Below are 19,345 nucleotides of genomic sequence, written 5' to 3'. Positions count from 1 at the left end.
GAAAAAGTTGTCTACCAACAGCTCACTGATTTTCTCTTATTAAACAATTCATTTGATGTTTTCCAGTCAGGTTTTAGACCCCATCATAGCACAGAAACTGCTCTTATCAAGGTAACCAACGACATCCGCCTGAACACTGATGATGGCAAAGTCTCTGTCTTAATCCTGCTAGACCTGAGCGCTGCCTTTGATACTGTTGATCATGGGATCCTTTTGCACAGACTCCAAGACTGGGTTGGCATCTCTGGATCTGCCCTAAGTTGGATCAAGTCTTATCTGGAAGACAGGAAATATTTTGTTGAAATTGGGAGTTGTGTCTCAGACTACATGGCCTTGACCTGTGGTGTGCCCCAGGGATCGATCCTGGGACCCCTTCTGTTCAACCTCTACATGCTGCCACTAGGGCAGTTAATACGCAGTAATAACATATCTTATCACAACTATGCAGATGATACTCAGATCTATGTGTCACTGACAACAGGTGAATATGGGCCGGTGGATTCACTCAGCCACTGCCTCCAACAGATCAGCGCGTGGATGCAGAACAACTTTCTCCAGCTAAACTCAAACAAGACCCAAGTTATTATTTTTGGCCCACAGAAACAAAGAGAAAGTGTCAGCAGCTACCTTCATTCTCTGTCTCTTAAACCCTCAAATCAAGTCAGAAATCTAGGGGTAATCATGGACTCTGACCTGAACTTTAACAGCCATATCAAGTCAGTAACATCAGCGGCATTTTACCATCTGAAAAACATTGCCAAAATCAAAAGCATAGTGTCAAAGCCAGACCTGGAGATACTTATTCATGCATTTGTCTCCAGTAGGTTAGACTACTGTGACGGCCTGCTCACCGGCCTCTCCAAACGAGCTGTAAAACAGCTTCAGTACATCCAGAATGCTGCTGCACGAGTCCTGACCAGAACCAGGAAGTATGATCACATTAGTCCTGTGCTCAGGTCTCTGCACTGGCTCCCTGTACCTCAAAGAATAGACTTCAAAGCAGCTCTGCTTGTGTACAAGTCTCTCCATGGCCGAGCACCAAAGTACATCTCTGACATGTTAGTGCCATATGAACCATCTCGTACTCTGAGGACCTCAGGGACCGGCCTCCTGTTGATTCCCAGAGTCAGAACTAAACAAGGGGAATCAGCGTTTCAATATTCTGCAGCTAAAATCTGGAACAGCCTCCCTGAAGTCGTAAGACAGGCCTCTTCTGTGTTCATGTTCAAATCTAGACTTAAAACATTTCTGTTTAGCTGTGTATATGACTGAAAGGTCTTATCTGCACTTTTCTTTCCTTCCTTTATTTTTAAATCAATTTTCAAAAAATTTTTTTCTTTTCTTTTAAAGTAAATTTTACGTTGATTATTTCTATGATGTATTGTGATTTTAATGCATTTTTCTGTTTTGTGAAGCACCTTGAATTACTTTGTGTACGAATTGTGCTATACAAATAAACTTGCCTTGCCTTACATATTCACATTATTCTGATGCAGTATTACTGGAATAATAAACCAATGAGATTGTTAACACCATACAGTGTTCCATGATTTCTATGATCCATGAACAGAGAAGCTCTAACTAAAATGTACAGATTGTTTCCGTTTGGCCACTAGGTGGAGCTCACTTTATGCCACAAGATTAGACCACAAATGGTTACTTTAAAAAAGAGTTTGGAAAATTCCTGCCTGTGAGTCAATAAAGCTGTTCATTTATTCAGAAAGTATGTTTACGTCGACCGAGTGTTAGCATTAGCCGTCCTATGCAAAATCCCATTATACGTTAGCATCAAGCTAGCAGAGTTTTACTGCTGTTATTGTTAAAATGACTGTAAATGTATCCGAGTAGATTAGGTTCCATGAACCTTCTGATTGTGTTTTCTAAAGTCTCTGGCAGTTTTACAGTTGGACACCATCCAAAGCTCACCAAATACAGTGGATCCAGAGGACATCCACCTGCCAGGTGTCACATCATCCATCCAGGCCAGGGTCAGCAGGACCCCCCATGCCAGAGAGCAGGGGGCAGAGACTGCAAGCTCCAGCCCAGTCAGAAAAGCAGCCCCCTCTGCCATACCGCTCAGGAGCATGTTCTGAGCATGCACCAACTCCAACCCCACGCCAGGGACCCCCAAGGTAGACCTTGTCAATGGTAGACCTTGGGGGTCCCTGAGGAGAATTGTAACCAACTGTTGAAATTCTGGCGAGGCCCAGTGCTCGAGGGCAAGGACCAAAACCCCCACCACAGGGACGCGGAAACCCCCAGGCTCAGATGTGATGTGATCCCTGGTTTTTGGTCTTGCTCAGGGATGCCCCCTCCCTGCGAGGAGAGAGGGCCGCCGGGGCCAGGAAGCCAGCACCCAAGGAACAAGGCTGCCGTTGCTGAGGGCCTGGTACCCCCCCTCCAGGGATGAGGTAGGGGACAGATGGTCAGAGGTCCCGCCTTCCTTGTGAAATGCATGTTTGTTTGTGATCATGTGTGTGTTTTTGTGTATGTTGGGGTGTCGATTGTTGTGGGGTAAAGGGTGCAGTTAAAACTGATGGGAGGGGCATGGAGAGGACACCTGATCAGAATAACCCTACTTGCTCTGCTACTTTTTTTAACATGTACTTGAAAATACTCTTTTTTTTCAAGATTTTTTTTCTCTAATTGAAGTTATTCAAAATTTTTATTTGATTTTGATTTGAAATGGTTTATTTCAACCAATCAAATAAGAATAATACACAAAAACATTACAATCAGTTATACATTCATACAATGACGTATCCAACTTAGGATAATTAGACAATAAATTAAATATTGCTTTAAAGGGAGTGGGGGGAACTTCTGTAATCCCACCCCTGTTCTACTGTAACCATTTTAATATAAGATTGATAATTATCCGGTTCATAACTATTTTAGAAATCAACATGGTAAATGCAGATCAGTTATCTAAAATATGTGCAGATTACAGTAATTATAAAAATCATGTATATAATTAAAAAAATAATACTTTATCAGTAAAATAGACGTAACACTGTCTCGAAAATCTTCATAAACGCGGAACCGGAAGTCGAATTAAAAACTGACCAATCAGACACCTCCATAAAAGGCCTGGAACATTCAAAACGTTTGATTGACAGGTTCTCGCCAGGCGACAGTAGTTACCATAGAAACATTGATTCAGAACGCTTCGGACCAATGATCGTTTACTGAAAAAAAGCCGACTGAATGGATTCAGTGGCCAGAAGTAAACCATTTTCTACGGATGGTGTCACATTCTCTCAGTCCAGGTCTGTGACCTTCAATGGTTTCAGACACATCCTCAATGCTTGTAACCCTTGTTCTATCCTAGGCACGTTAACGTTGGGAGTGGGGTCATCTAGACCCACTAGACAGTGGGGTCATCTAGACCCACTAGACAGTGCTCTGAACCTTTTTTCTTCAATGATTTGTGATCTTCACTGGTGTCCATGGATTACATGAAATCTTTCCACCTTTATCCACCTTTGTCATGGTAGGGAGAACACCTCAATGGAAGGGGGGGGGGTCATCTAAGATAGAACAAGGGTTAACTTAACTACACATATGACATACTGTAATTCATTTACAAACGTAAAAATCTAATAGATATGAACTTTTTATGAAGACTTTTTTATGAGTCAACTGTGTTCTGATGATTTCCAAAAATATTTTTTTCTTAGGACAAATTGTTAAATGCATTGTGCTCTACATATGCCTGCTGTACTGTAAGCATTGATACCAATTTTTTTGTTTTTTGCTAAGACTTGTGGGAAGTTTCCACAACACTGGATTTTAGGACTGCCAGACCTCTGGTGTGAGAAAGACACAGGCCCACACAGAAAGATGTGAGGTGTTCTGGTGAAGGCCCCCCAGCCGGGTCTAGAACCGGGACTCTCTTGTTCGAAGGCAGGAGCACGAACCGCTGCACCACGGCATCTCAAAAAAGCTCTTCAGTATGAGGCTGAGTTCATGTCACAACGTCTCTTCACTCATACGTTTTTACACCAAGGTTTCATTTACTCTAAATGTTTTAGTCTAATAAAGATAGAACTGAGGTCAAAGTTCAATCAGCTTATAGCTTTTAGGTTGACTTGACTTGATTGCTACTTTTGAGTTCTATGATTGTAAAACCTTCGAACTCAGTACTGTTGGGGTTCACGGTGCGCCGTAGCCTCTAGTGCACTAAGTAGAGGTTGAATTCAGACAAAACTTGTGTCTTCGTTTTTCTAAAGACCTAAATTCATGTCAGGATTGATAAATCTGAAAATATTTCTGTCTTCCTTTCTGTCTGCAGCTTTTGCTGGGATTCAGCCGCTCTGTTATATTTTAGCCTTTGTTAGCGTAAAGCTTATATTCAGAGTGTGTGGTGGTGGTGGTGGTGGTGGTGGTGGGGGGGGGGGGTCACTGCTCCCGTTTCAGTGTGATTGTGTCTGAGATGAAAGGCTCTGGTTGGAATCTGCAGTAAATTAAAATCAATGAAACAGGCTGAGGACAAACTGTGGAAACCTGGAGTCAGTCAGTCAGTCAGTTCTTCCTGCAGCCTCTTGGGTTTTGTTCGTTCAGCTTGAAAATGGAGTTTAGATTTCTGAAATGAAAGTCTTCCTGACTGGATCACACAGAGGCGGAGCCGTCGGCTCTGTGGTGGAGCGGCTGCCTTTGTCAGACAGACACTGGACTTTCAGATGGAAATGAAGGTGTGTGCAGCCGCTGAACCAGGGTCCACAACACTCAGAGGACTCTGGCTGAGCCAAAAACAGCGTCTGCTGTCTGGCCTAGTAGGAGAGCGTCCCCCCATAAAGTGTAATCTGATTACTACATAAATGACAGAAGTGGTAAAAGTCGATTAACGGCTGATGCTTGGATTTGTTTTCTGATTGGAAGTCAGCCCAGACACACTGGCTCTGTGCGTCAGCGGTTGGTGGATTTCACTGAAACAGAAGTTCTCCAAAAACGGGACGTTCCAGTATTTGAAGTAAATGATACCCGTCTTTAAACGAATTCCAAGTGGTTTCTTCAATATCTTCTTCTCTTCACATTAAACTGTTGAGTAGAAACTGAGGAAAACTTTCCGTTTGTGGGACTCGGTGGTCTTGACTGTTATTAGAAAACAGCAACAAAAACCCCAGAGGACAAACGTCAGAAAAACAAAGAAACAAATAAAAGCAAACAGGAAGTCTGTTCATGCACTTCCTGTCTATGAAATCCTCTTGTTTGGTTGGAGGTTTGGATCGGTTCTAGAGTTTTGTGGGCACTCGGATGAGAATGTACTGAGCATGCGCATGTGTTGTTTTCTCCCATGTCCATATGTGAGTCGTTTGTTATCTCGATATACACACTAGGAGGCGGTGTTGTACATGTGGCTGGAGTACAGGGGTAACGGCGAGTCTGTCTTATAATTAAAGCCTGTTCAAACAACGGAGGTAGTCCTGACTCATCAATATTACAGTATAGTATTGTGCTTTTCACACATTCCCCCTAAAGTCCTTACATTCCACCAACCAGTTTGTGTTCATGGGGTTATCGTGCGTTTGCTGTGTTGGCTCCTAAACTATGGAATCCATTGGAACCAGCAGTTAGAAAAGGGGAATTAGAGAAGTCACGATTTTGGAGAGTTTTAAGAAGAATTGTTCCTCCATTTCAGCGCTTTGGTATCAGCTCATGGTTTTATCCGGTTTATGCTCTTTATTCTTTTATGTTTTGTTCTCCCTGCTCCCCCTGGCTGGAGGTGGAAGCTTCTTAATCAATCAATCAATCAATCAATCAATCAATGATGATGAAAATCTGGATTCAGCCCTGAAAGACAGAAGACCAGTGGCGTGCGTTGAGGTTGATGGCTGGTGAGGCACTGACTCCTCTGGAGTCAGATTTACAATGAAAGAACTAAATATTTCACCTTTCATCCAACAGCAGCAACAGCTTAGAATACACACAAGAACATATTTGTCCCACAGAGAATATTTCTTTAATAGACATGGATAGAACACTCTTCTTGTGTATAAAATATTCATATATACTGTAAACAAATGAAAGTATACAGATGTGTTCAGCACACATTTGACCATCAGTAACTACTCCTGGTAATTTTCCAACTTCAAATTCTGGAGCTTTAATCAGTTATCAAATATTGTCTCTGAAAATGATCATAAATGATTTTACTCACATTTTTCCAATTACTCCCAAGTTATTTTTAAAAAACAAATATTGAAAAACGTGTTTGGCTTTACTTTTTCAGTCCATGTGTCGATCCTTCTCCACAAAAAGCTCTATGATCTGCTGGAAAGTCTTCCTTATTTTCCTTAAGTTCATATGAGTACATGAGTTTCTCCTCTCAATGGAGACAGACATTTTATTTATTTATTTATTTTTGCTTGTTGGCTGATTTTTTTATTATTATTTTTATTGAACAATTGCAACATACAAAACAAGAAAATGCAACAATTATGCACATATAATGTACAATAGAATTCTGAATACAGAATAAGCGTGTTACATCATTAAGAAATTTTTAATTATTAGTAACAATCACAAAAGAAAATAAAAAATAAAAATAAAGAAATAAAATAAAACTAAGAAAGGAAAAAAATAAAATAATAAATAGAAAGAGAAAATGGGAGAGTAAACTTATGTCAGTAGTCCAAAAGATTTACAAATGTCAATTGTTTTTTGAGCTTTTGTATTTTTTGAAGCTTAAATTAAGTTTAAATATTGCTGCAGTTCAAGTTTGAACACAAAGAAATCAGGTTTTTTATTGGAGAATTTGCTTTTGTGAATATGAAATTTAGCCATAAATAATATGTTTACACAAAAGAAAGCATCACGATTTCTGACATCAAAGCTCTGAAAACCAAATAGTATATTTTTATGGCATGCATGCCTCACCTGAAGCCTTTTCTGCGGGCCTACAGCAGGGCTTCCGCCGCACGTCTCTGCTAACATTGAGTCCTGCAGTCAGACATGAGGCAAAGCGCTTCAGAGCCTCATCAGGAGATTCAGCTCCGTCTGTGATCGCACTACACTCAAATTCTGCGATTTTAACCTCAGAAACTGTGGAAAACGTGTGAGGACTGAAAATGTTTATTTAACACAGATCATTGGAACATAATATATACTTAATTTACCTTTTCTATTTTATCATGATTATGGCAGGTGAGGCTCTGCCTCACTTGCCTCACCTGACCACACGTCACTGTGGAAGACAGTCTTCAGTTCTTGAGAATCATCCTTCAGGTGTGTCTCCCCGGCCCCGCCCCCATCTGCGCATATTTTATGCTAATGAGCAGGTGCGGCGCCTCTTCAGGCGCGCGCCGGCGGCCCGCGGAGCAGATGCACCGGATGGAGGCCAGCAGGCGGCCGCGGGAGCTCAACCGGAGGGTCTTCAGCAGGTGATGCTGTCGGTGCTGCGGATGGATCGCCGGTTCGGACGGATTGGGCCTTTTCGCTGCTGCGTGACTGCGTGGCTCATCCTCGTCAGTCACGGTGAGTGGGTCTCCTGCAGCTGTCAGTCACGCAGCTGCGCATGGAGGGAAAGCGGCGGGTCCTGCGTGGAAAGGTTTCCTGACGTTTGGTGTCATTTCAGCGCATCTGTGCTGCTCTGCTGACAGAGAAAACCTCTCTGACTGGAGAAGGTGAGTGGATCATCGAACATCTGCAGATGATTCAGCAGAGTCAAACTACAGAAAAATGTTAGATTCATCCACAGCTGTGACAGCATGATCATGTGGACTATTCTGGGGGGGTTCAACCGTTTTTTTCTTTCTTTCTGCATTTGTCCATTTATGTGTCTAAAGAAACAAACATGAAGGGAAACCTTAGGAGAGCTACAGTAATTCAGTCAAAACATGCATGCACACACAGAGAAAGCTGGTTCTGGATCATGAAAACGGGTTTGTTTTTCCTCTTTGGGATGCACGGACCCCCACCTGTTGAAGCCTGAAAGCACGGCTTTGAAAACATTGGTGCAGGTTGGTGGCGTGGACTTCATATGGTGGGGAGTCCTGCTGCTTCTCCCCTTCCTTCACGACCCCACAAACATTGATTAACACAAAATGACACCAATAAATAAACTGTTCTTTCTTACAACAACTTTATAAATTCAGGTTTCATTAAAACACAGTTTAAAACCAATTAGATGTGTTTTTCAATCACATTTACAGTCATATTGAAGAGAATCGGCTCAGATCCTACAGACATTTCATCCTGATATTCAGCCTTGATCGTTTTGTTCAATGTTGCTGTTTTTGCACCCAAATAAAAACTGAAGTAGAAAAGAAGCTTTCATAGATGTAAAAACATTCGATTCATTCATTCACGGCTCAACAGAGACAGACAAACAGAACATTAACACCAGTTAGAATCCAATGAGTGCAGGATATTCCCAGAAGAACCAGTGAGCGTAACTGTACTTTGTTAACCATCAGATGATCGGTGACTGTGGTGAGACTGGCACAGAAATGATGAATATGATGTTTTTGTGTGGCGGGTCCTGCTGCTGCTGCTGCTGCTGCTGCTGGTGGTATCGGTGGGGAGCAGCAGGAACAAACCTCTCCTTGTTTTCTCTGTCCCAGCAGCGGGAGCAGCAGGAGAAAACAGGAGAAATGGGACACCACTTCCCAGGGAGGGCAGGTAGGCCCATGCATTGATCATTGATGCTGATGGAACTTTTTCAGGCGGCAAAAACACTCAGAGCAGTGAAACACACATAAGACTGAAAGACCTAGTCCAGATGTGAAACAAGCCTGAACGACAAGTCTGCATGTTTTCACAGCAACAACCAAGTCCGGTTCTGGCTGGGGGACGGGTTTCCTATTGAAAAATGCTCTTTGCTTTTGTTCTGGGAGCAGATCCGTGTGGAGCGTCTCATGATGATCAGTGCAGGTTGTTGGCCTTTGGAAGCAGACGTGAGGGAATCCCAGCAGGACTCTATAGCAGCTGCTCGCTCGTCTCACTGATCCTGTATCAAAGCTGCCATCTGCTTCAATATGGTGGCCCTTTGTCCGGCCGTCCTTTGGCGCCGGGCGACAGGAGAATCCGCCTCAAAGCATGGGAGCTTAGAAAGGAACAAAGCAATGGGAAGGACAGGCTCATCTGTCTCTGGTCAGAGCGTTTGATCTGCTCCCTGCTCTGATCTGAGACAGCGATCAGTGATTAATAATTCATAGACAAACTCTCCAAGTCACCATCTGCTTTGACATGAGAGCCCCTTTGAACTGTCCCGTCCCAGGGGGCTCAAGTTGTTGGAGCAGTTGGAGTGGAGTAGAAATGCTGAACTAAATCTATTTGCTTTTGCTTAATTCCCCCTGTATTGGTGGGGTTAGGGACCAGAGACATAAGCAGGATCCCCAAATACGCCGAACCACCGTCCATCACCGATCCTTCCTCATCAAAAACCCTTCTGAAACTTTTCCGATGCTTTGTGAAGCATTTATCAAAGAACGTTGGAATATTGCTCAACATAAAGAAGTGTTTTCATTCAGATCAGTAGACTGTACTTTATAACACATTAGGAGTCTCTCTGTCACTCTGGAGCGCGTTCTTCCTCCTTCATCATCTTCATCCACAAGAGGCCGCTTTCCTCCATCATTCATTTATCCGGGTGATAATTCCTCTCCACAATGATCTTCCTCAGCTATCAGGATCTCTTCCAGCTGCTTCTGAGTCAGCTGATGCCATTTCTCCGTGCAGGGACACAGACTGCGGTTATGGCCATTCAGGAAGGGGTTAAATAGCTGTCAAATATTCCTTAGCAGCCAGCGAGGAAGCCGACGGGCCGGTGTGCTCTTCATCTCTGCTCCCCCCCTCAGAAATCCCAGCAGCACCTCCTTTGGATGCAAACGTCTCATCCGAGCGTCCTGAGCTGAGTCTTTGTGACGTACCTGAGGAGTCGCGTGAATGAAAGAAAATCTGTGAATTGCAAAAAAACAGTGTCTGATAAAAAATCATTTAAGTACGCAGTATGATTTATAGACACAATGAACCTCTTTGAATCAAAATCTGTGAATATAGAAACGTGAATCATCACTGTACAGGGGGGACACAGATGGAAACATTTTACAAACAGTTCAGCTCCTAAAAAGGAACAGATTTGATTGGAAACTCGGTTCTGCATTTCATTCAGCAGTAGTTGGATTTGAAATCTTCACGCTGATGGAACTGCTAAATAAAACATAATGACTCTGATAACTAAACTGCTTCAGTGCCTTCAGAGAATCATTGTGATTGTTGTTAAACTAGGAGGGATGAACATGTTGTTGTGGGGCTGGGTCGGGGTCCTGCTGCTGGGATGGGGTGGGACACTTCCTCCTCCTCCTTTTCAAGCAATTAGTTTAACTGCTTTTGAAAAACTTCACATTAATTGTAATCATTGTGTTTGATGTTTGAGTCCAAATATGTCTATTTACTTCTAATGACTTTATTTACAAATGTATGTAAATATATATGGATGGTTATGGATCTCTTTTACCTTCAATTTTTATTTTTTCCAGTTCTACCATAACAAAAGAACTTTAGTTTGATATTTCTATGTATCCATGTATCCCTCTTTTGGTTGTCTTCAGTAGTTTTTATTATTTCAAATCAGTTTCAAAAGTTTGGCAACAACCAGCATGAAAAGGAAATGTGTCTGTCTCCAAAAAGTCTGACAGCGTCCACAAGCTCCCTGATCTGCCCCTCAAGCTCCCTGATTTGCCCCTCAAGCTCCCCGATCTGCCCCTCAGCTCCCTGATCTGCCCCTCAAGATCCCCGATCTGCCCCTCAAGCTCCCTGATCTGCCCCTCAAGCTCCCTGATTTGCCCCTCAGCTCCCTGATCTGCCCCTCAAGATCCCCGATCTGCCCCTCAGCTCCCTGATCTGCCCCTCAAGCTCCCTGATTTGCCCCTCAGCTCCCTGATCTGCCCCTCAAGATCCCTGATCTGCCCCTCAAGTTCCCCGATCTGCCCCTCAGCTCCCTGATCTGCCCCTCAAGTTCCCCCGATCTGCCCCTCAAGCTCTCTGATCTGCCCCTCAAGCTCCCTGATTTGCCCCTCAGCTCCCTGATCTGCCCCTCAAGCTCCCCGATCTGCCCCTCAGCTCCCTGATCTGCCCCTCAAGTTCCCCCGATCTGCCCCTCAAGCTCCCTGATCTGCCCCTCAAGCTCCCTGATTTGCCCCTCAAGCTCCCTGATCTGCCCCTCAAGCTCCCTGATTTGCCCCTCAGCTCCCTGATCTGCCCCTCAAGATCCCCGATCTGCCCCTCAAGTTCCCCGATCTGCCCCTCAAGCTCCCTGATCTGCCCCTCAAGATCCCCGATCTGCCCCTCAAGTTCCCCCGATCTGCCCCTCAAGCTCCCTGATTTGCCCCTCAGCTCCCTGATCTGCCCCTCAAGATCCCCGATCTGCCCCTCAAGTTCCCCGATCTGCCCCTCAGCTCCCTGATCTGCCCCTCAAGCTCCCTGATTTGCCCCTCAGCTCCCTGATCTGCCCCTCAAGATCCCTGATCTGCCCCTCAAGTTCCCCGATCTGCCCCTCAGCTCCCTGATCTGCCCCTCAAGTTCCCCCGATCTGCCCCTCAAGCTCCCTGATCTGCCCCTCAAGCTCCCTGATTTGCCCCTCAGCTCCCTGATCTGCCCCTCAAGATCCCCGATCTGCCCCTCAGCTCCCCGATCTGCCCCTCAAGTTCCCCGATCTGCCCCTCAAGTTCCCCGATCTGCCCCTCAAGCTCCCTGATCTGCCCCTCAAGTTCCCCGATCTGCCCCTCAAGTTCCCCGATCTGCCCCTCAAGTTCCCCGATCTGCCCCTCAAGCTCCCTGATCTGCCCCTCAGCTCCCCGATCTGCCCCTCAAGTTCCCCGATCTGCCCCTCAAGTTCCCCGATCTGCCCCTCAAGCTCCCCGATCTGCCCCTCAGCTCCCTGATCTGCCCCTCAGCTCCCAGATCTGCCCCTCAGCTCCCTGATCTGCCCCTCAAGCTCCCTGATCTGCCCCTCAACTCCCTGATCTGCCCCTCAAGCTCCCTGATCTGCCCCTCAGCTCCCCGATCTGCCCCTCAAGTTCCCCGATCTGCCCCTCAAGTTCCCCGATCTGCCCCTCAGCTCCCTGATCTGCCCCTCAAGCTCCCCGATCTGCCCCTCAGCTCCCTGATCTGCCCCTCAGCTCCCCGATCTGCCCCTCAAGCTCCCCGATCTGCCCCTCAAGCCCCCTGATCTGCCCCTCAAGCTCCCTGATCTGCCCCTCAAGCTCCCTGATTTGCCCCTCAGCTCCCTGATCTGCCCCTCAAGTTCCCCGATCTGCCCCTCAGCTCCCTGATCTGCCCCTCAAGTTCCCCGATCTGCCCTTCAAGCTCCCTGATCTGCCCCTCAAGCTCCCTGATCTGCCCCTCAAGCTCCCTGATTTGCCCCTCAAGCTCCCTGATCTGCCCTTTAAGATCCCCGATCTGCCCCTCAGCTCCCTGATCTGCCCCTCAGCTCCCTGATCTGCCCCTCAAGCTCCCTGATCTGCCCCTCAGTTCCCCGATCTGCCCCTCAGCTCCCTGATCTGCCCCTCAGCTTCCTGATCTGCCCCTCAGCTCCCTGATCTGCCCCTCAAGCTCCCTGAACTGCCCCTCAAGCTCCCTGATCTGCCCCTCAAGCTCCCCGATCTGCCCCTCAAGCTCCCTGATCTGCCCCTCAGCTCCCTGATCTGCCCCTCAGCTTCCTGATCTGCCCCTCAGCTCCCTGATCTGCCCCTCAAGCTCCCTGAACTGCCCCTCAAGCTCACTGATTTGCCCCTCAAGCTCCCTGAACTGCCCCTCAAGCTCCCTGATCTGCCCCTCAAGCTCCCTGAACTGCCCCTCAAGCTCCCTGATCTGCCCCTCAAGCCCCCTGATCTGCCCCTCAGCTCCCTGATCTGCCCCTCAGCTCCCTGATCTGCCCCTCAGCTCCCTGATCTGCCCCTCAAGCTCCCTGAACTGCCCCTCAAGCCCCCTGATCTGCCCCTCAAGCTCCCTGATCTGCCCCTCAGCTTCCTGATCTGCCCCCCTAAGCTCCCTGAACTGCCCCTCAAGCTCCCTGATCTGCCCCTCAGCTCCCTGATCTGCCCCTCAGCTCCCTGATCTGCCCCTCAAGCTCCCTGATCTGCCCCTCAAGTTCCCTGATCTGCCCCTCAAGCTCCCCGATCTGCCCCTCAGTTCCCTGATCTGCCCCTCAAGCTCCCTGATCTGCCCCTCAAGCTCCCTGATCTGCCCCTCAAGCTCCCTGAACTGCCCCTCAAGTTCCCTGATCTGCCCCTCAAGCTCCCTGAACTGCCCCTCAGCTCCCTGATCTGCCCCTCAAGCTCCCTGATCTGCCCCTCAAGCCCCCTGATCTGCCCCTCAGCTCCCTGATCTGCCCCTCAGCTCCCTGATCTGCCCCTCAGCTTCCTGATCTGCCCCTCAGCTCCCTGATCTTCCCCTCAAGCTCCCTGAACTGCCCCTCAAGCTCCCTGATCTGCCCCTCAGCTCCCTGATCTGCCCCTCAGCTCCCTGATCTGCCCCTCAAGCTCCCTGATCTGCCCCTCAAGCCCCCTGATCTGCCCCTCAAGCTCCCCGATCTGCCCCTCAGCTCCCCGATCTGCCCCTCAAGCTCCCTGATCTGCCCCTCAAGCTCCCTGATCTGCCCCTCAAGTTCCCTGAACTGCCCCTCAAGTTCCCTGATCTGCCCCTCAAGCTCCCTGAACTGCCCCTCAGCTCCCTGATCTGCCCCTCAAGCTCCCTGAACTGCCCCTCAAGCTCCCTGATCTGCCCCTCAAGCCCCCTGATCTGCCCCTCAGCTCCCTGATCTGCCCCTCAGCTCCCTGATCTGCCCCTCAGCTCCCTGATCTGCCCCTCAAGCTCCCTGAACTGCCCCTCAAGCCCCCTGATCTGCCCCTCAAGCTCCCTGATCTGCCCCTCAGCTCCCTGATCTGCCCCTCAAGCTCCCTGATCTGCCCCTCAAGCCCCCTGATCTGCCCCTCAAGCTCCCCGATCTGCCCCTCAAGCTCCCTGATCTGCCCCTCAAGCTCCCTGATCTGCCCCTCAAGTTCCCTGATCTGCCCCTCAAGCTCCCTGAACTGCCCCTCAGCTCCCTGATCTGCCCCTCAAGCTCCCTGATCTGCCCCTCAAGCCCCCTGATCTGCCCCTCAGCTCCCTGATCTGCCCCTCAGCTTCCTGATCTGCCCCTCAGCTCCCTGATCTGCCCCTCAAGCTCCCTGAACTGCCCCTCAAGCTCCCTGATCTGCCCCTCAGCTCCCTGATCTGCCCCTCAGCTCCCTGATCTGCCCCTCAAGCTCCCTGATCTGCCCCTCAAGCCCCCTGATCTGCCCCTCAAGCTCCCCGATCTGCCCCTCAGCTCCCTGATCTGCCCCTCAAGCTCCCTGATCTGCCCCTCAAGCTCCCTGATCTGCCCCTCAAGCTCCCTGAACTGCCCCTCAAGTTCCCTGATCTGCCCCTCAAGCTCCCTGAACTGCCCCTCAGCTCCCTGATCTGCCCCTCAAGCTTCCTGAACTGCCCCTCAAGCTCCCTGATCTGCCCCTCAAGCCCCCTGATCTGCCCCTCAGCTCCCTGATCTGCCCCTCAGCTCCCTGATCTGCCCCTCAGCTCCCTGATCTGCCCCTCAAGCTCCCTGAACTGCCCCTCAAGCCCCCTGATCTGCCCCTCAAGCTCCCTGATCTGCCCCTCAGCTCCCTGATCTGCCCCTCAAGCTCCCTGATCTGCCCCTCAAGCCCCCTGATCTGCCCCTCAAGCTCCCCGATCTGCCCCTCAGCTCCCTGATCTGCCCCTCAAGCTCCCCGATCTGCCCCTCAGCTCCCTGATCTGCCCCTCAAGCTCCCTGATCTGCTCCTCAAGCTCCCTGATCTGCCCCTCAAGCTCCCTGATCTGCCCCTCAGCTCCCTGATCTGCCCCTCAGCTCCCTGATCTGCCCCTCAGCTCCCTGATCTGCCCCTCAAGCTCCCTGATCTGCCCCTCAAGCTCCCTGATCTGCCCCTCAAGCCCCCTGATCTGCCCCTCAAGCTCCCCGATCTGCCCCTCAAGCTCCCTGATCTGCCCCTCAAGCTCCCCGATCTGCCCCTCAAGCTCCCTGATCTGCCCCTCAAGCTCCCTGATCTGCCCCTCAAGTTCCCTGATCTGCCCCTCAAGCCCCCTGATCTGCCCCTCAAGCCCCCTGATCTGCCCCTCAAGTTCCCTGATCTGCCCCTCAAGTTCCCTGATCTGCCCCTCAAGCCCCCTGATCTGCCCCTCAGCTCCCTGATCTGCCCCTCAAGCTCCCTGATCTGCCCCTCAAGCCCCCTGATCTGCCCCTCAAGCTCCCCGATCTGCCCCTCAGCTCCCTGATCTGCCCCTCAAGCTCCCTGATCTGCCCCTCAAGCTCCCTGATCTGCCCCTCAGCTCCCTGATCTGCCCCTCAGCTCCCTGATCTGCCCCTCAAGCTCCCTGATTTGCCCCTCAAGCTCCCTGATCTGCCCCTCAAGCCCCCTGATCTGCCCCTCAAGCTCCCCGATCTGCCCCTCAAGCTCCCTGATCTGCCCCTCAAGCTCCCTGATCTGCCCCTCAAGCTCCCTGAACTGCCCCTCAAGCCCCCTGATCTGCCCCTCAAGCTCCCTGATCTGCCCCTCAAGCCCCCTGATCTGCCCCTCAAGCTCCCTGATCTGCCCCTCAAGCTCCCTGATCTGCCCCGTCCAGCGTGCCCATCAGGTGCAGCAGTAGGACATGCACATTGCTGCGTTCCCCGCTCGTATTTTAAGGCTGGGTTTTCTGCACGTATTTAAAGTGAAACCAGGCCGGATCCGCTCAGCAGCAGCCGGGACGGGCTCTGGAAACCCCCCTGCCCTGAAAGGGACACGGGGGTTAAAAACTGGATGGAAGTTCAGGAGAACTGTGGGATCCATCCACCATGATGGATGTTTTCTACCCGCTGTCACCAAAAGCCTCATGTGCCTAAAGTTCAGTCTCTGACCCCCCCAGAGTTCAGATGGTTGAACTTTGGCCTGCCGCCACTCGCCACAACAATGGCGCCATGCTGCTCAAATCACACCGCTGTAGGCAGACCTTCACCCCCCCCATCATTCAAATTATGCTGCAGGACCCCAGATCAGGACCTGCAACATTTCGACTTTTTTATCAAAACTTAATTTCGACTTTAATGTTGCTATTCCAACTTTTTTTCCTGTAAAAAAGTTTTTTCTTGTAGAATTCCACGTTCTTTCTGGTGTTTCATTTTCTGAGCTTAATCATCCACCTGCATGTTAGCATCACATCAGTTCTGAGCCTCAGCAGGGCTGCTCGCTGCTGCAATGGAGTTCCCATTCTAATGTCATTCAAAGTATTTTCATGGACTTATCAAAGCTCTTCATTTTATCAGACAGCAGCGTCTGGTTCACTCATTTGTTTTGTTGTTCCACACTTTGTTCAAAAAGTGTCCATTTGGAACCAAAAAGGTCACTTTTTACTGTTTCTTTATCGCTAAACTTCTGAGAATAGAGACTGTCAGTCTGTGACCCCCCCCCCCTGTGTTATGGTCTTCACTCATTAAAAACACAGCTTGCAGAAAGGGGGAGGGGGAATGGAAGGCGGGGCTACTAAACTTAGGCATTAAAGGCTTTAGACAAGAATTTGGAAACAGAGGCTTCAGATAAACATGAAACATGACTTTGAGACATTTAGGTTGTGGGATTTTGGTTAAAAAGTTCATAATTCTAATTAAAACTCCACTGGGAAGGTTTTTTAAAGAAATTTCATAGGAAGACTTTAAAAAGCTTTTATGTTTTTACTGTTAAATTTGTAAGTTATGTAATTAACCCCCCCCACCCCCACCACAGAGCTGAGGAATGACTGAACAATCTTCAATCATCTTTATTTGAGCTCTATGATCCACAGGAGAAAGTCTCTGCCTCTTTGTCTGATTGCTGGTTTGTGTTGTTGTCCAAAAACACTTTGTGTTTACATGCATGTGTTCAAATCACAAGCATTTAGACTTGAAGCTTGTTTATTTGCTAAATAGATTTAGATAAATCCATAATCCACCTTTGAAATATAACTTAGAGATAAGATAAATTGTTGGATGAAGTTTCTGTTGATTTACGCTCTTTCTCCAATGATCTCCAGACAGCCTTTGTTCTGCCGGACATCAACACAACTGCCCCCAGTCAATCACTGGTCGGTTGGATTCCTGTGTCCAACCTGACGTCCTCCACAGATGAAAGGACAGAAAATGCCTCATGGACCGACAGCTCTGATTCGTCAACTGTTACCAACATACCCACATCGACGGCTAGCCAAAAACTACACAGCACTACAAAAAACAGTACATCGCAGATTAGGGCGTCATCAGCCAGGACTACACCATCCAAAAAGCCTCAGACCAACCCAGTAACTTTCCCTGACCAACATCACAAAAAATCCTTAGTCAGTGCAACACAAACCAAACTAGGACGTCCTGCAATGGTGTCTACTCCATCCTCTTCTAGGGCTGTACAGTACACCCAATCAAAGACCAGTCCTGTACTTCACACCCAAAAAGGAACAACCACAGCTTCAAAAACTGCACAAGAACCTGGACAGTCACCAACCACCAAAAAGCAAGCACACGATAAAAAAGGACAGAGTATCGTAGAAACAACAAATCATTCCCAAACCAACAAAACATCAATCAGCCGGTCACCAAACAAGACAATGCTCCAGAGTCCACAACCACCCATCACTACATGGCAGACCGAGCCACTGCAGTCCAGCAACACGGCAACAACCACAGAAACGCCCGTCCAATTATCAAGTACTGTTGCATCACTCAGTCAAGTTAACGGTGTCATCAGGCATCTGTCAGTCCCAAACAGCACACCACCAGCCAGCCAGGTACATGGTAGAATGACACAAGCCAGCCCGTTCCCAGATCCAGACCCATCCACCCAGACTGAAATGGCAAACCAGCAATCTAAAGGCTCAGCATCACATACTTCACTGACAGCTAAGACAGTCCATCAATCGCAAGTTAACCTCTCACCAGTAACCACAAAACCAGCAGACACATCGCAAGATATCATTCTACCTCCAGTTGGGTCTGTAACAGAGACGAAACCACTGAACCAATCACTTGATGCCAAGAAATCTGACAGCCAATCACCAAAAAGCTCAGAGGCACCTGAAAAACTATCAGGCAGTTCCTCAACAGAGAAGCCGGCCAGAAACTCTGCAATTAGAACGCCACAAACTACGCAGTCACTGCCAAACACTGCACAATCGGGACAGTCACCAATAAGTAGAGAATCTTTTGATCAATTTCAAAGCATCACAGCTGCTCCCTACACCTCAACTGCAAAATCAAGACAAGGTTTATTTGACAGAAATCTCTTACAAACATCCTTAAAAACATCAGCACTCAGGCCTTCAGGACTGGCTGATGAACCAATACATACGCCACAACCTTCTGGTCCCAACGCACCAAGCATGACGGCTACCAATCAGTCACCATCTACTTCTGGAACCATTGATCGATCACAGAATAGCTCAACACAGTCAACACCTGCTCTAGAACCCACAGCAAACCGAGCTTTTCCACCAGAGCAGCCTCCCGCTAATGTTTCAGTTCTCACCAAGCAGACCAAGGAGGCCCTGGGATCATCCAGACGCAGAATTTCAGGTGAGTGAAGGAGGCGTCATGAAACCAGCATGAAAGGGAATCAATGATGTATCTACAAGGACCCAGCAGTCTAAAGTCTTTGCAGTGGTTGTCTTTGGCCAAGTAGCCCACTCTCCATGGCGCGGAGTTCAGGTCACCTTCATCTTCACGGGGTCTTTACTCCAAAGGTTGCTGCGGTTAAATGGTGGATTTATACTAAAATATTTGGTTCATGATGTTCTGTCATAGATGTCAAAGGTTCCATAGAAAACAGAAATGTAAGACCCTAGTTCTTTACATTAATGAATGCTGGAGTAACAGAAGCAAAGAGAAAACGCGTTTAAAGTGAATGCAGAAATAAAGAAGGTGTAATTGATTCAATGTTTTTGCTAAAGGCCCAGAAGTTTCACTCAAAAGGTCAACAGAGAAAGTCAACAGTTTAGCAAAGCCAGTTGCTCACTCAATTTTAAACTGCAGCAGGATAAAAAAAACAAACAGATACAGAAAAGACGATTATCTTTTTAAATGTGTAAATTAGAAAAAGTTCTAATTTAAGCTTAACTTAATTTAGTCCTGTGTGTGAAAGACAGGCTAAGGCTGTTAAGATCATCATTCTATGTGTTAAATAGTTCAAAAGATTATCTTTTCATTTCCAACCAATCTGGTTCCAGTAGTCGGTCTCTCAGCACATGTCGCTGTCCTCATGATGAATTCATCAAACACATGGTTGTCAATATCATGATGTAGTAGGTGTTGTGTTCAGGGAGCATC

At 48.0% G+C, this 19,345-nt stretch overlaps 1 protein-coding gene across 3 annotated transcripts in view; it reads left to right on the top strand.

The window, feature by feature from the left end:
• Positions 1–7,287: 7,287 nt before the first annotated feature.
• Positions 7,288–19,345, top strand: part of otog (otogelin) — a 104,092-nt gene continuing 92,034 nt past the window's right edge. Inside the window, exons 1-4 of one of the 3 annotated variants that reach the window (XM_023951366.2) lie at positions 7,288–7,476; positions 7,577–7,625; positions 8,565–8,622; positions 17,065–18,595. In XM_023951366.2, coding sequence (XP_023807134.2) covers positions 7,386–7,476; positions 7,577–7,625; positions 8,565–8,622; positions 17,065–18,595 — 1,729 coding nt within the window. In that variant the 5' untranslated portion in view covers positions 7,288–7,385. The remainder of the gene's footprint in view (positions 7,477–7,576; positions 7,626–8,564; positions 8,623–17,064; positions 18,596–19,345) is intronic. The other 2 variants (XM_078944111.1, XM_023951367.2) reach the window with 2 other exon arrangements.

This window comes from Oryzias latipes, chromosome 3 (assembly GCF_053564925.1).
Source record: "Oryzias latipes strain Hd-rR chromosome 3, Olatipes_Hd-rR_3.1".
Taxonomy (NCBI): Eukaryota; Metazoa; Chordata; class Actinopteri; order Beloniformes; family Adrianichthyidae; genus Oryzias; species Oryzias latipes.
The sequence above is the reverse complement of the archived record's forward strand: the minus strand, read 5'-3'. Positions and strand labels throughout refer to the sequence as shown.